This window comes from Vanessa cardui, chromosome W (genome assembly GCF_905220365.1).
Source record: "Vanessa cardui chromosome W, ilVanCard2.1, whole genome shotgun sequence".
Taxonomy (NCBI): Eukaryota; Metazoa; Arthropoda; class Insecta; order Lepidoptera; family Nymphalidae; genus Vanessa; species Vanessa cardui.
In genome coordinates, this window is record NC_061153.1 from 3,973,652 (window position 1) to 3,986,682 (window position 13,031).

General features: G+C 35.8%; 1 protein-coding gene across 1 annotated transcript; it reads right to left on the reverse strand.

Moving 5' to 3' along the window:
- Nucleotides 1-7,371: 7,371 nt before the first annotated feature.
- On the reverse strand, nucleotides 7,372-9,830 carry LOC124542718 (piggyBac transposable element-derived protein 4-like). Its single transcript, XM_047120634.1, has 2 exons — nucleotides 9,599-9,830; nucleotides 7,372-9,388 (listed from the first exon to the last, which is right to left on the reverse strand). The coding sequence occupies exon 2, from the start codon at nucleotides 9,386-9,388 to the stop codon at nucleotides 7,550-7,552; it is 1,839 nt and encodes a 612-aa protein (XP_046976590.1). The 5' UTR covers nucleotides 9,599-9,830; the 3' UTR covers nucleotides 7,372-7,549.
- Nucleotides 9,831-13,031: the final 3,201 nt, after the last annotated feature.

The following is a 13,031-nucleotide window of genomic DNA, read 5'->3' on the forward strand; positions in this document are numbered from 1 at the left end:
AAATCCGACTCCGGCGGTGAAAGGGTTAAATTTACTTTGCCTTGCTTATTCGTATTTAATATTGTTAACTGTAGTTGTAATAATACATAATAGTAGGTTATAATTGCAACAAAATATTTATTATAAATTTATATTTTACTATTATAGTGTTAACGTTGAAATTGCTAAGTAGGTACATTTATTTATTGTTTAATTTTAATTATTTGCTCAATATTGGTTTATATAAATTTCAGATTGACCATCGCACTCGTCTCCCATAATGCCTGAGGAAAGAGATTTAATTAAGAAGCGAGGAAGCTTCAAAGGTCGTTTGACTGCTTTTATAAATTATCTTAATCAGCTGAGCGATAAATTATCGAGTAGTTGTGATGTCACTGAACTACAGCTGCGTATTGGGAAGATGGAGTCATTATACGAGCAATACGATGAGGTACAGTTTATTTATTTATTTATTTATTAAGATCCTCCAGGAGTAAATACATTAACACAATATTAGTAACAATAACAACATAAAGCTTAAAACTAAATGCATTACCTATAAAGGAGAATACCTCATGCAATGTGGATATAAAAGGAGCTTACACGATAAAAATATGTACATTTACAAGTTTAAACATATTATGCTAATTGAAAAGTTACAAAAAAAAAAAAATATACTTAACAAAAAGATTTGCAAAAAAAAAAGAGATTTTTAAAAAAAAAATGATAACGAAACAATAACAATCAAATGGCTAATAATTCTAACATTTTCTTACGGAACTTAGATAAAGAGTCACCAAATGGATCAAGGGAGGCACTGTGCTCGTTTAAGATTTTACAAAAACGTGCCACAGGTGAGTTACTTCCTAAGACGGTTTTACGAAAAGGTCTTACTAATGGCGCTATCGGTTTTCGTGGGTATCTAGCAGGAACATTTAAATTTATTCTAGAAACTAGAAAAGAATTATCATATAAACTATTTAGAGATTTGTATAAAAACGTTAAATCTAGCATGTCACGCCGTTGACTTAAGGAAATAATTTTGAAGTACTTTAGTCTGTCATTGTAGGTAGGAAGTAATTTGGCTTTACCTAAAGAAAATGTAAGATGGTAAAGAAAACGTTTTTGAATTCTCTCTAGTCTTAAACTGTGAGTTGCGTAATGTGGCCTCCACACAACACTTGCATATTCCAAAATGCTCCTGACAAAACTGTTGAACAATATGATCTTAGTTTTTGGATTTCGAAACAGTTTACCGTTTCTGATAACGAAACCCAACATTTTAGATGCCCTGCTAATTATGTTGTCCATATGTGATATAAAAGTTAATTTTTTATCAAAGACGACCCCAAGGTCCCTAATCGTATCTACGGATTTGATATGATTGCCAGCTATATTATAATGCGTACTAATCTCATTATAATTTCTAGTGAAAGATATCCATGAACATTTATCTGGGTTGAGTTTCATACCATTATTTTGACACCAGTTGTACAATTGTGTTAAATCATCTTGTAAAAGGATTGTATCATTTGAATTCCCAATGATTTTAAGAAGTTTTACATCATCAGCGTACAAATATGGGGTAGAATATTTAAGAGAACTAGTTAGGTCGTTTATGAATATATTGAATAATAACGGGCCTAAGTGTGAGCCCTGTGGAACTCCAGATATTACTTTGCGTTTACTAGATTGAAAACCGCTGGCAACAACATAAAAGTTGCGTCTAGAATGCGTAACCGATGACGTTAAAGTACAGTTTGCTGAACGTTCAGATTTTGAGTCGTCGTATTATAAGACGCTCTCTAGAGCACAAACGTTATTAAGCAATTTTAATAAAGATTCTCAATCTAGTAATAGTGATAAATGTACTCATAGCAATAGGGTAAATATGGGATAGTTGCCACACTTTTTGAAATAGGCAAATAAATTATAGAATATGAGTTTTTTTAACAATTACATGATTGTAATGTGTTGTGTACTTATTAATGAAATAAACAATTAAAGTATTTAAATAAAACTAGTTATACCGGATTTGAATCGCGTATATTAATTATTTTTCGCATCCCGACGTTTCGAGCACTTTACAGCGTTCGTGGTCACGGGTAGACTAAGGTGGCATTTGTCTATTTGAGGAACAAAGAAATATTATTTACAACTACCGCCAACGATTTCTCAATTGGTATCTTGAGTAACGTTCCGGTTGCACGCAGAAGGCACTGACTGTATCTTTAGGTCTTGCAGTTTGTTGGATTTGGGATTTTAAATTTTTAATAAGTGGATCCCAGGTGTTAGAAAGTCTCCAACCATCTTCTCTATTGAAGTTCGGATGTTTTTGAATTTCAATAGCCTCGCGTATCATTCTAGGAATGAATCTGTGTTCTTTAGCGAGGATCTGTGGTTTATCAAATCGAATAAAATGGTTGGGTTTATCCAGAGCATGTTTACAGACTGCAGACTTTGAAGAACGCCTATTTTTGACATCTCCTATATGTTCCTTGACCCTGGTACCGATACTCCTCTTTGTTTGGCCTATGTAAGATAAACCACACTCACATTCGAGTTTATATACTCCCGCAGTTTGTAAAGGAATGTTACTCTTGATAGGTCTCAAGAACTGACTCACTTTCTTATGAGGCTTGTAAACGGTTTTAATCGAAGCTCGCTTCAAGATGTTGCCATCACATATGGTAGAAATGCAACGTCGGGATGCCAAAAATAATTAATATACGCGATTCAAATCCGGTATAACTAGTTTTATTTAAATGTGTAATAATCGCGAAAATTTAAGACAACACTAAACAATTAAAGTAATTTAACATTGGTAGTTGTATATTTTTTTTGGTACAAAAAAAAAGAAAGTCTTATAATCGAGGATAGATGCCTAAAGTGTGGGTGAGATGCCATAATAATAATTTGGATTGTGGGATAGATGCCCTATGCATATAATAAAAGATTATTTTGGATTTATTTATTTTAATCAACAATTACTGTTACATTTTCATTTATAAACACAATAATTTTTGGTTTACTTGAAAACTGAGATCAATTTTAGTATCTAGTAATACAATATTAGTATGAATAGGTATTAAAAATGGGAACTTCTGATACGTTTTAGACGATTGATCTTATTTAAATTTTTCATAACGTAATTTTAATCGCTGGCAAGGATTACAGTAATCACCGTACATAGTACAAGTTTCATGCAGCCAGTTTTTACACATGACGCACTGGATCCAATCTGCCGTTGATTTTGTTTCCTCATAATTTTCAAAACATTCCTGACATACATTTAATAATAATATAATAATAATAAAGATTTATTGGTCAAGTTGCACTACAACACAATAACAATCTTATTAACATATAAAAACAGTATAAAAAACACAATAAATTAAAATTACACAAAAAAAAAATTAATATTATAATAGAAAAAGGGAAGAAAAAAGAAATTGTGCCGCAGTACAACAATACCAAATGGAGATTCGCTCAGTAAAAGAAGAAGCATCAATGATGCTTCTAAACTGATTTTCAGCGGTCTCCAGAAGGTATGCGCTGACAGCTGTGACACAAAAAAAAATAGTAATAAAAGTAATACAAAGCAAATCTAAACACTAAAAACAAGCAAAAAAAAAATTCTTACAATAATATAACGAAAGTAATTAAAAAAAAATAAAAATAAATAATAATAATAATAAAATGATAACAATAAACAGTCCTAGCGGAACGCTGTGCGAGTGAGATATCTACATGAGATAGGTGCAACTAAACGGCAATTTTAATGTAAGGGAAAAAAATTATATATAACAATAACAATGTAGACTTAATGTTCCATCTCACTCTCAGTCTGAGCGTCACCTCTAGCGCTGAGCTGTCGTGCGTACTGCTCGTCCGCACTAAATAATTATAATTATCGTTTATTATAGGCACAACTTGTAATTAAAAATAAAATAGCAACAATGACAAGTAATAGGAAAAAAAAAAAAAAGAAAAACAGACATCGCAATGGTAAGTCAATATTTTTTGGATTACATATGATAAGATCATAACTTAGGCTTTTCAGTTGTATTATATTTCTCTGGTCCAAGTCCTTTACTTTTTATTTATTTATATTCTAGGCTCTCAAGTGTAAGTGATCAAAAACAATACTATACGGAGAATACTAATGTTAGACAGAAAGTTAACGCCAAGAAGATTTAAACCTGTGGAAGAATATTAAATATCCAATACAAAAAAAAAAAAAAAAATTGGAGTCGGAGATTGTGTTTAAAACTACAATAACAACAACAACCGGTCACCGAGCGCTGGCATGACTCATTCCAAGTGCTATCGGGCCGCAAACAGACAGGTAGGTATAGGTAGGTCATTTGACGAATTTTCAAGAGAGTCTAACTCACTAGAAGGGATTGCCTTTCGTTCACTAGCGTTTTTTATTATTCGTTGCTTTTTCTCAACAGCACGAATGGGACGTTGAATCACATTAACACTTGAAGTTTCATTTCTTTCTTTTATTTTCATTTTCTTAGCTCTCTTCATATTTTTCTGTTTTACGTCAACATTTTCTTTTTTTTCACATTCATTTTCTTTGAAAAATTCATCAGAATCAATTGTGGCAGATGAATCTGTCTCTTCTGAAGCTACTATTGGCCTTTTTTCTGTAATCTTCCTTGGTCCTCTTACTTTACTATTTTTACATGGTATATTAGGAGTAGCTTTACCTTTGATTTTCTTATTAGCTATGTTTTCTTTGGAATTTAATATTGCAGCTGATTGTTTTCCTCTTTTGTATAAAGGTATCGGAATTTTTGGTATAGGGGAACATTCTTGCAATAACTTGCTAGGTGTCTCCTTTATGCCTTCTTCATTTGGCTGCAAACAATGAAGTTGGGAAAGAAGAGATGGAGATTCTTCTCTCGTTGTATTATCATGTGTATGGTCAACATTTGTTATTGTAGATGTTTGAGTTTCAGTCAAAGCTGAAACCTCGCTGCAGTTTGATTCAACGGATTGTTACATGAGGGACCAGGTAATTGTAATGTATTTTCAGGTGAGATATCTTGTGGCTCCTCCCGGAGTAGATTGCTTGATGACAAATCGGAGATTGTATAGAAACTTTCTGGAATAGCAGCAGGATTGTAAGGGTAAATACCACAAGACCTAAAGCCCGAAATAGCATTAGAAGGCGTAGTGGCTCGAATCCATGCATTACCAATTAGCCTGCCAGCTATTAAACGGTTAATTTTTTTTTCTTTGTTTGTAAGCATCCAGTTCCTCGTTTCAGTTGCAAAAGAAGTCTTAAATGGCTTGAAAAAGCTACGGTCTAAAGGTTGTAAAGCTTGCGTGCTGTGGCTTGGCAAACAAAAAAGTATTATCCCGTTTTCTTCCCCAGTCTCCAACATTTCGATAGAGTTCTTATGCGAAGAGTGCCCATCTAAAAGCAAAATAACCTTACCTTGAGGCTTTCGTGGTATAAAATGCTGTAGTAGCCACTTTTGAAATAGCTCCGCATTAACATAGGCTGATTTCTTGCTCATGTAAACATCAGAACCATGAGGGAGACCATCTAGAAATTCTGGTTTTTTATTTACTCCTTTAATAATAACAACAGGGCTGAGAAAATTTCCAGCGGCATTGCAGCAAGCTATTATTGACATAGTCTCTTCCTTTTCTCCGGACGTTATTGAATGAACTGATTTTGTCCCTTTCGTCACGATATCTTTTCCAGGAATATTGATCAATTGAACCCCAGTTTCATCTATATTAAATATACGGTCTGGCTTGTCCAGTAAATCATTCTCTGTCAATACTTGAAGATAAAGCTTAAACATTTTATCGACTTCCTCACGATTAAGTCCCTGCGCTCGAGCAAGAGACAGACCTTCAGCTTGCCGAACACTGAGCGTAGGTTGGCGTTCTAAAAAGGATTTTAGCCAATGAGGTCCAGCTTTGCCTGTCTCCTTATTAAAGTTATGATTAATGCCAAGTTTTTCAGAAAATTGAAACGCTAAACTTCGTACCATATCTCGTGTCACAGGAAACCCAGCCGCTTCTAGTTTCTTGATATGTACGACGAGCCGTTTTTCGTTATCGAAATCTAGAACGGGGTGTTTCCCTAGAAATAATCATAAAATCCATTAAAAATGAATAATTATTTTTTTGTAGTTTCAATAACAATTATTTTAATACACAAAGTACCTAAAGTAAGTTTCGTAGTATCTTGTTTTGCGAATCGTCTTTTCGGTCCTGGCAGGAATTCCATAATGACGAGATATTTCACTCAAGCCATACTTATTCTGCCTTATTTCTTCAAAAGCTTCTCTTAGCGCATCATCCGTCCATTCACCCCGAGGGCTTGCCCCTACTTTGCACACGTACTTGCGAGGCATATCTAGAATAAAAAATCGATTAAAGTTTAATATGGGATAGATGCCTCTAAAGGCATCTATACTCACAAAAAATGAGGCGTCTATCCTTTTTCGTGGGGTAGACGCCGCTCAAAATATTGAAGTAAATATGTTAAAAGACACACAAATAATAATAAAAAATCTGTTATTTAATACATCTTCACTTAAATAAACCAAAAAAATAGACACTTACCTCATAAAATCAAAAGTTACGAGCGTATCAAAATTTGAGATGCAATAAATTCATGAATTAATTGCCGCAAACAATATTTGTTGTCTCACAACTCGCGATACGTCCGTTCCAATTAAGTGCGTGGCACTGACTGAAGGACGCGCGGGGGTAGGGTTACATTTAAACAAAACACAGCGGGTCTAATATCTATACAAGTCGCTACGTGTTTACGGAGGCAAGTATCCCACTGAGGCGTCTATCCCACATTTACCCTACACATAAACCAGTTAAGTTACCTACTATACAGTTACCGAAATTCAGTGTTTCTTACAACGACTGGTTGGAATTTCATGACACTTTCACTAGTCTTATTCACAATAATGATGATATTGACGAAGTAAACAAGTTTCACTATTTACGAGCTTCTCTGGATGAGTCTGCTGCCGTGGTTATTAAATCTGTTGAATTATCTGCCAGTAATTATTCTGTAGCTTGGAAGTTATTATGCGACCGATTTAGTAATAAGCGTTTACTGGTGCGGAATTATGTGTCAGCATTATTTAATATTGAAATGATTCATAAAGAGTCTTCGTCTATTTTGAAGGGTTTAATAGATCAATTAAATAAAAACTTGCGAGCTCTTGAGACTTTAGGTGAACCAGTTAAGTATTGGGATACTCTTTTAATTTATATAGTTACCCGCAAGCTTGATAATAAGACGCATCGAGAGTGGGAGGAGTTTAAGGGTCGTCTGGATAAGGATTACACTATAACATTTAATCAATTTGTGCAGTTCTTACGCGCTCGAGCTGATTTAACCCTAGTTAACTAAACCGTTTTCATTGTTTCATAATAACTACACCTTCGTCGAGCGGACTACGCAATGAAAAACTGAAATATAGACAAAGATATTTATTTAAGGTAGGAACTTGTTACATGGCACAAAATTAAAGTTTACAATTAACAAAATAAATGCAAAATAACTATAATTATATCAGTCTAAACAATGACTACACATGTCAACATTGTGCGGGCCACAAATAGCCTTTCCACATCTGGTGCAACGGTGTTTGGTCATTCTCCGGGCCTTTGACGGACACAGGTAACAAATTTTACGCGCATTAGACGTAGATGGAAGTGGAGCTTCTACCGTAAAAGATTCGCCAAGAATATCCTCAATCATGACCCTTATATTACGTCTTAAACCTACGGTCTGTAATCGTTGTCGCAGCCAGGGCTCCATGAGCTGATCTCCTAACTTCATTACAAAATCACGCCGACTCATTGGTTTTTTATGATTTCTCACATTGTTTGATACGTAAATAGCATAAGCATTTATTGCAGCTAGATTAAGCATGTTATAGAAGATACACATAGGCCATCTCATGGTTTTACGGTTTGTGCTCATATTTGAACACATTTGGTCAACAGTATCCACTGCCCCTTTTGTGCCATTATAAAAATGAATTATTTCTGGTTTTCCGGTTGTTTCGTTAATGGTAGGTTGATCATGAATGGTTGACAATAGAAAAACCATTTTGTTGGACTTGGCTTTGAACGAAACTAGTGTCTTGTCACCATCGTAGCAAAACATCGAAGTACCGATAGACCGAGATTTGGAATTTTTAATGTTTTTCGGAATTTCACGTTTATTGCTTCTCAATGTTCCCACTAAAGTCAAGTTATACGGTGAAACCAGCAACTCATCAGCCAGAGGTACAGACGTGAACCAGTTGTCCATGGTAATGTTACGATTTGAGCCATGAAGAGGGGCAGTTACTTCTTTTATAAAAAATGAAGCCAATGGTTGCTTCTGCGGATCAGTTCCTTTTCCTAGGTATGGAATGCAATTTATGATGTATTTACTATTAACGTCAGCAGCCATAACAAGTTTTATCCCATATTTGTTAGGTTTGTTTGGGATATACATTCTAAAAGGACACCTTCCGCGAAACCCAACAAGCTGTTCGTCCACGGTTATGTATGACCCCGGTGTGTACCACTTTTGAAAATTATCAATCAATTTTTGCCACAGTTCTCGTATATGTGTAAACTTGTCGACAAATTTTCTTTCATCTCTTGTTTGTTTGTCGTCAAAACGAAGACATTTTATTAGAAAATTGAATCTTTCAGCGCTCATACAGGCCTTGAAAATAGTTCCCGATCTCTGTGTATTGAAAAGCATACGAGTCGGCAAGTGATTGCTTTTCACAGCCGCTGAAATAAAAAGTAAACCAAGTAGAGCTCTCATTTCTTCAAAATCAGTCTGTGATATGGTGTACGAATCATTTTTATATTTATTTTTTCGAATAAGTATCTCTGCGTTAGTAAACGTAACAATCTGTTGCAGCATTTCATCAGTAATAAAGAGAGAAAATAAATTTATTGGGTCAACTGATTCCCTGGCTTCTGCTTTTGGTCCCGGTATGAAATGAACTATGTTTCGCCTCAAAGTACGTGTCGTAGCTGGCCTAGGTTGAGTAGACCATTTATGTTTATTTTTTCCATACACAAAACGAGAAGTCGGCTGAACAATACGGGGATCGGTATTTTGATTTGAGATACTTGGTCTAGGTACCGTAATATTTTCCGAAGAAGAATCATCGGAATCTATTATTTGGGTTCTTTGTCTCTTACTTGGCTGTACATTTATATCACTATCAGACTCCGAGGACTGAAGACTGCAAGAATCGGAACTTGTGTTTTCATGAACTTCTGTCTCTAAAATATCTTCCGTTTCTGAAGCCGAGATGTCAGATAGCTCTTCCTCTTGGTTTTCTGATTCTGCCTCTAACCAACGGGAAATTTGCTCTTCTTGATTCCTCAAATCCATCTATAATAGAAACACATCGAATAAATAAAGTATCATAAACAAACAAAGAAAAAACCCACAGTTTTGTAAAATTTCCTAGTTATCAACAAAAATAATAATACAAATAATAATTAGAAGTAACACTTTACTTATATATTAGTAAATAAAACAATAGAAAATAGATATGCAACCCACAAAACGAAAAAAAAATTGAATATGTTTACTACATACCTCGAAAATAAAAGTGTCGATATAACTAAACGTTCGTCGAGCGGGCGACGGGATGATCCTAGATCACAATCTATTATGCGTGTGGCCACAACCGCGTCACACGATGCACTGTTTGCGTAATTAGGAAGGTACACGAAGGGTCGAGGTCGCGGGGCGGGGCGGTGTAGGTGATTTTGAATTTCGCCGTATAGCGCGTAGTCGCCTCGACGAGCTATTAGTTATTTAGGGTTAATAGAAACGTTAGAATTGTCACGTAATCAATCTCAGGCTACATCTAACTTACGTCCTAAAATTAAAGCTATGGTAAGTACACCAGCTTCTCGCAGTTCTGACATGGAATCAACACAGAATATCCCAAGTGCAAAGGTGACCATAATTTAATAAATTGTCCGCAGTTCCTCGCACTAAGTAACGACGCACGTCTCAAATTATTACCATCATATAAGGTGTGTTTTAATTGTTTAAAACCCGGTCATTTTGCGAATCGTTGTAAGAAGCAAGGTTGCAAGGTATGTAAACGTAGACATAATACACTGTTACACACTTTGGATAATAGAAATACTTTTAATAGTAGTAATGAAACCCAGAATAACACTGATTATTCGAATATTAATTCAATTTCTCCATCTACGTCAGCCACCTGTGACTTAAATAACGTAGTGTTGTCAGCAAGCGTTGCCTTGTAGTGTGCTGAGCGTAAGCAAAGCGACGTGCTTTTGTCCACCGCTTGAATCAAAGTGTATGATAGCAAAAATCGTGCGCATATAGTTCGTGCAGTACTCGATAGCGGTAGTACGTCTTGTTTCATGAGAGAAAGTTTATGTAATTTGTTAAATCTTTCGTTGCCTCAGGTTGACAGAATGATTGGCGGAATAAATAACGTATCTTCGCACGTGGGCAAAATGTGTCGCGTACATATGACGTCATTAAATGATAATTTTTCTTGCAAAATGCAGTGTTTCGTTTTGCCATTTATTACAAATATTTTACCGTGCCGTGAAATTGATATTACTAGTTTGAATATTCCGTCTGATATATGTTTCGCCGATCCCACCTTTTATAAGCCGAGTGAAGTAGACATTTTAATTGGCGCTGATATCCTTTGGGACTTGTTAGGATCGCAAAGAATTAAATTAGGCTCTGGTAAACCAGTACTTTGCGAGACTAGCCTAGGCTGGATAGTCGCCGGTCCTACGTCTCATAATTATGCCACGATGCTCTCGAGTGATATTCGTTGTAATTTTACTAAAATTACGGATTGTAACAATAATGTTAGGTCTGATTTATCACGTTTCTGGCAATTAGAAGAAATAAGTTCCAATTCGTCTCATTATTTACCGGAAGAAAGGTTATGTGAGGATCACTTTACTAAACATACGACGCGATTAAGTGACGGTCGCTTTTGCGTTCGCGTACCTCTAAAACAGAATCCTTCTGTGCTAGGAGATTCTTATAAAAGGGCAACGCACTGTTTGTTTTCTTTAGAACGTAGGTTTAGAACTAAGCCTACTTTCCGTAAGATGTACTGCGATTTTATGTCAGAGTATATTCAATTAGGCCCTATGACAGAATTGAAACCATCGGAATTAACTTCAAATGGTTATTATATTCCACACCACGGGATATGGACGCAAGTGCACCATTTCTAGCTACTCGTTGTCTTAAGCAGATAGGTCTAGAGTGTAACGACAGTAACATTGCTAAAATTATTCAACATGACTTTTTTGTTGATGACTTGTGTACCGGGAGCATGGATTTAGATGAAGCACAATTTATTCGTAGGGAGGTCACCAAGGCGTTGGCTTTGGCTGGCATGAGACTGAGAAAGTGGAAATCAAATGAATCTCAATTAGTACCTGAATCGATTGACTCTTCGCTCGATTTAAACATGTGATCTGAAGAGCCTAACAAGTTATAAGGTCTCAGTTGGTATACCACTTCTGATGAGCTTACATTTCCAATAAGCATGAATTTGGCTTCTAATGTAGATACTAAACGAGATTTACTCTCAGTGATTGCACGGATTTTTGATCCATTAGGGCTTTTATCTCCTTGTGTCATTACAATGAAAATGTTACTACAACAAATGTGGTTAGACAAGTCCTCATGGGATGAACCCCTAAACTCAAATATTAGTTCACGTTGGAATATCATCATGAAATCTTTGCCTTTATTAAATAATTTTAGAATTCCACGTAATGTTATTTGCAATTCATATAAGGAACTAGAAGTACACATATTTACCGATGCTTCTGAACGCGCGTACGGTGCGTGCGCTTATATTCGAAGCAATAATCATGAGGGTAAGTATTTGGTTCGCTTATTAATGGCTAAAAGTAGGGTGGCGCCTCTCAAACCTACAACTATTCCGAGGTTGGAGTTGTGTGGCGCATTAGTAGGAGCGCGTCTATATGAGAAGGTTCAAGGTTCACTTCGAGTAACTATTAGCCGGACCTATTGCTGGTCTGATTCGACAATTGTGTTAGGATGGTTGCAGATGTTGCCTTCTAGGCTTCAGCCCTTCGTACGCAATCGCGTTGCTGAAATTCTAGAAAGGGCGGGTAACTGTACATGGCAACATGTTCCCACAGATAAGAACCCAGCAGACTTAATATCGCGTGGAACCGATAAATAATAACCTGCAAAATTCTGATCTGTGGTGGTCAGGTCCGGACTTTCTACGGCTAGATAGGTGTAATTGGCCTAATCATTATAAATACCTACAGGTTGAGACTTTGCCCGAAACTCATAATGATATTTCGTTAAATGCTATAGTTACTGATAACAGCAGTAGTTCATTTATTAATTTTAAACGTTTTTCGAAATACACTAGACTTGTGCGTTCCATTGCTTATTTTATTGCTTCGATTTATTAAAATGTGTAAGAAACTTTTAGTAAATGATAAATTTCTTACAGAATCAGATTTACAGGATGCATTAAATGTAGTGATTTTTCAAAGTCAACTTGAATCATTTACTGAACACAAATTGATAATTAATAAACTTAGTTTGCCGAAAAGGAGCGTTCTTCTTAAAAAAATAATTTTTTTTAGATGATAACCAATTAATGCGTGTTGGAGGACGTCTCGATAATGCTAATTTTATATATAATAAAAAACATCCTATTATTTTACAATCCACTCACGAATTTACTAAATTATTATTTGATTATGAACATAGACGATTAATGCACGCGGGCCCATAATTATTAATGGCTTCAATAAGGGAGACTTTTTTTTTTTTTTTTTGTTAACGCAGGGTAAATCTTCATAGATACCCGACTCCGGGGGGGGGAGGCCGGGTTATGTGAACCCCCTGCGATAGCCGCCACAGCACAGAAAACGGAGAGGCTACGGGATCTTTCGCAGCACGTCCGCGGCCTCTCCCGTGCGTTGCTCCGCTCGTGGCTTGCGGAGCCCGAAAATTCTCCGGC

Bases quoted from the DNA above. Each gene is read 5' to 3' on its own strand.
- LOC124542718 (XM_047120634.1), bottom strand. From the start codon at position 9,388: ATGGATTTGAGGAATCAAGAAGAGCAAATTTCCCGTTGGTTAGAGGCA.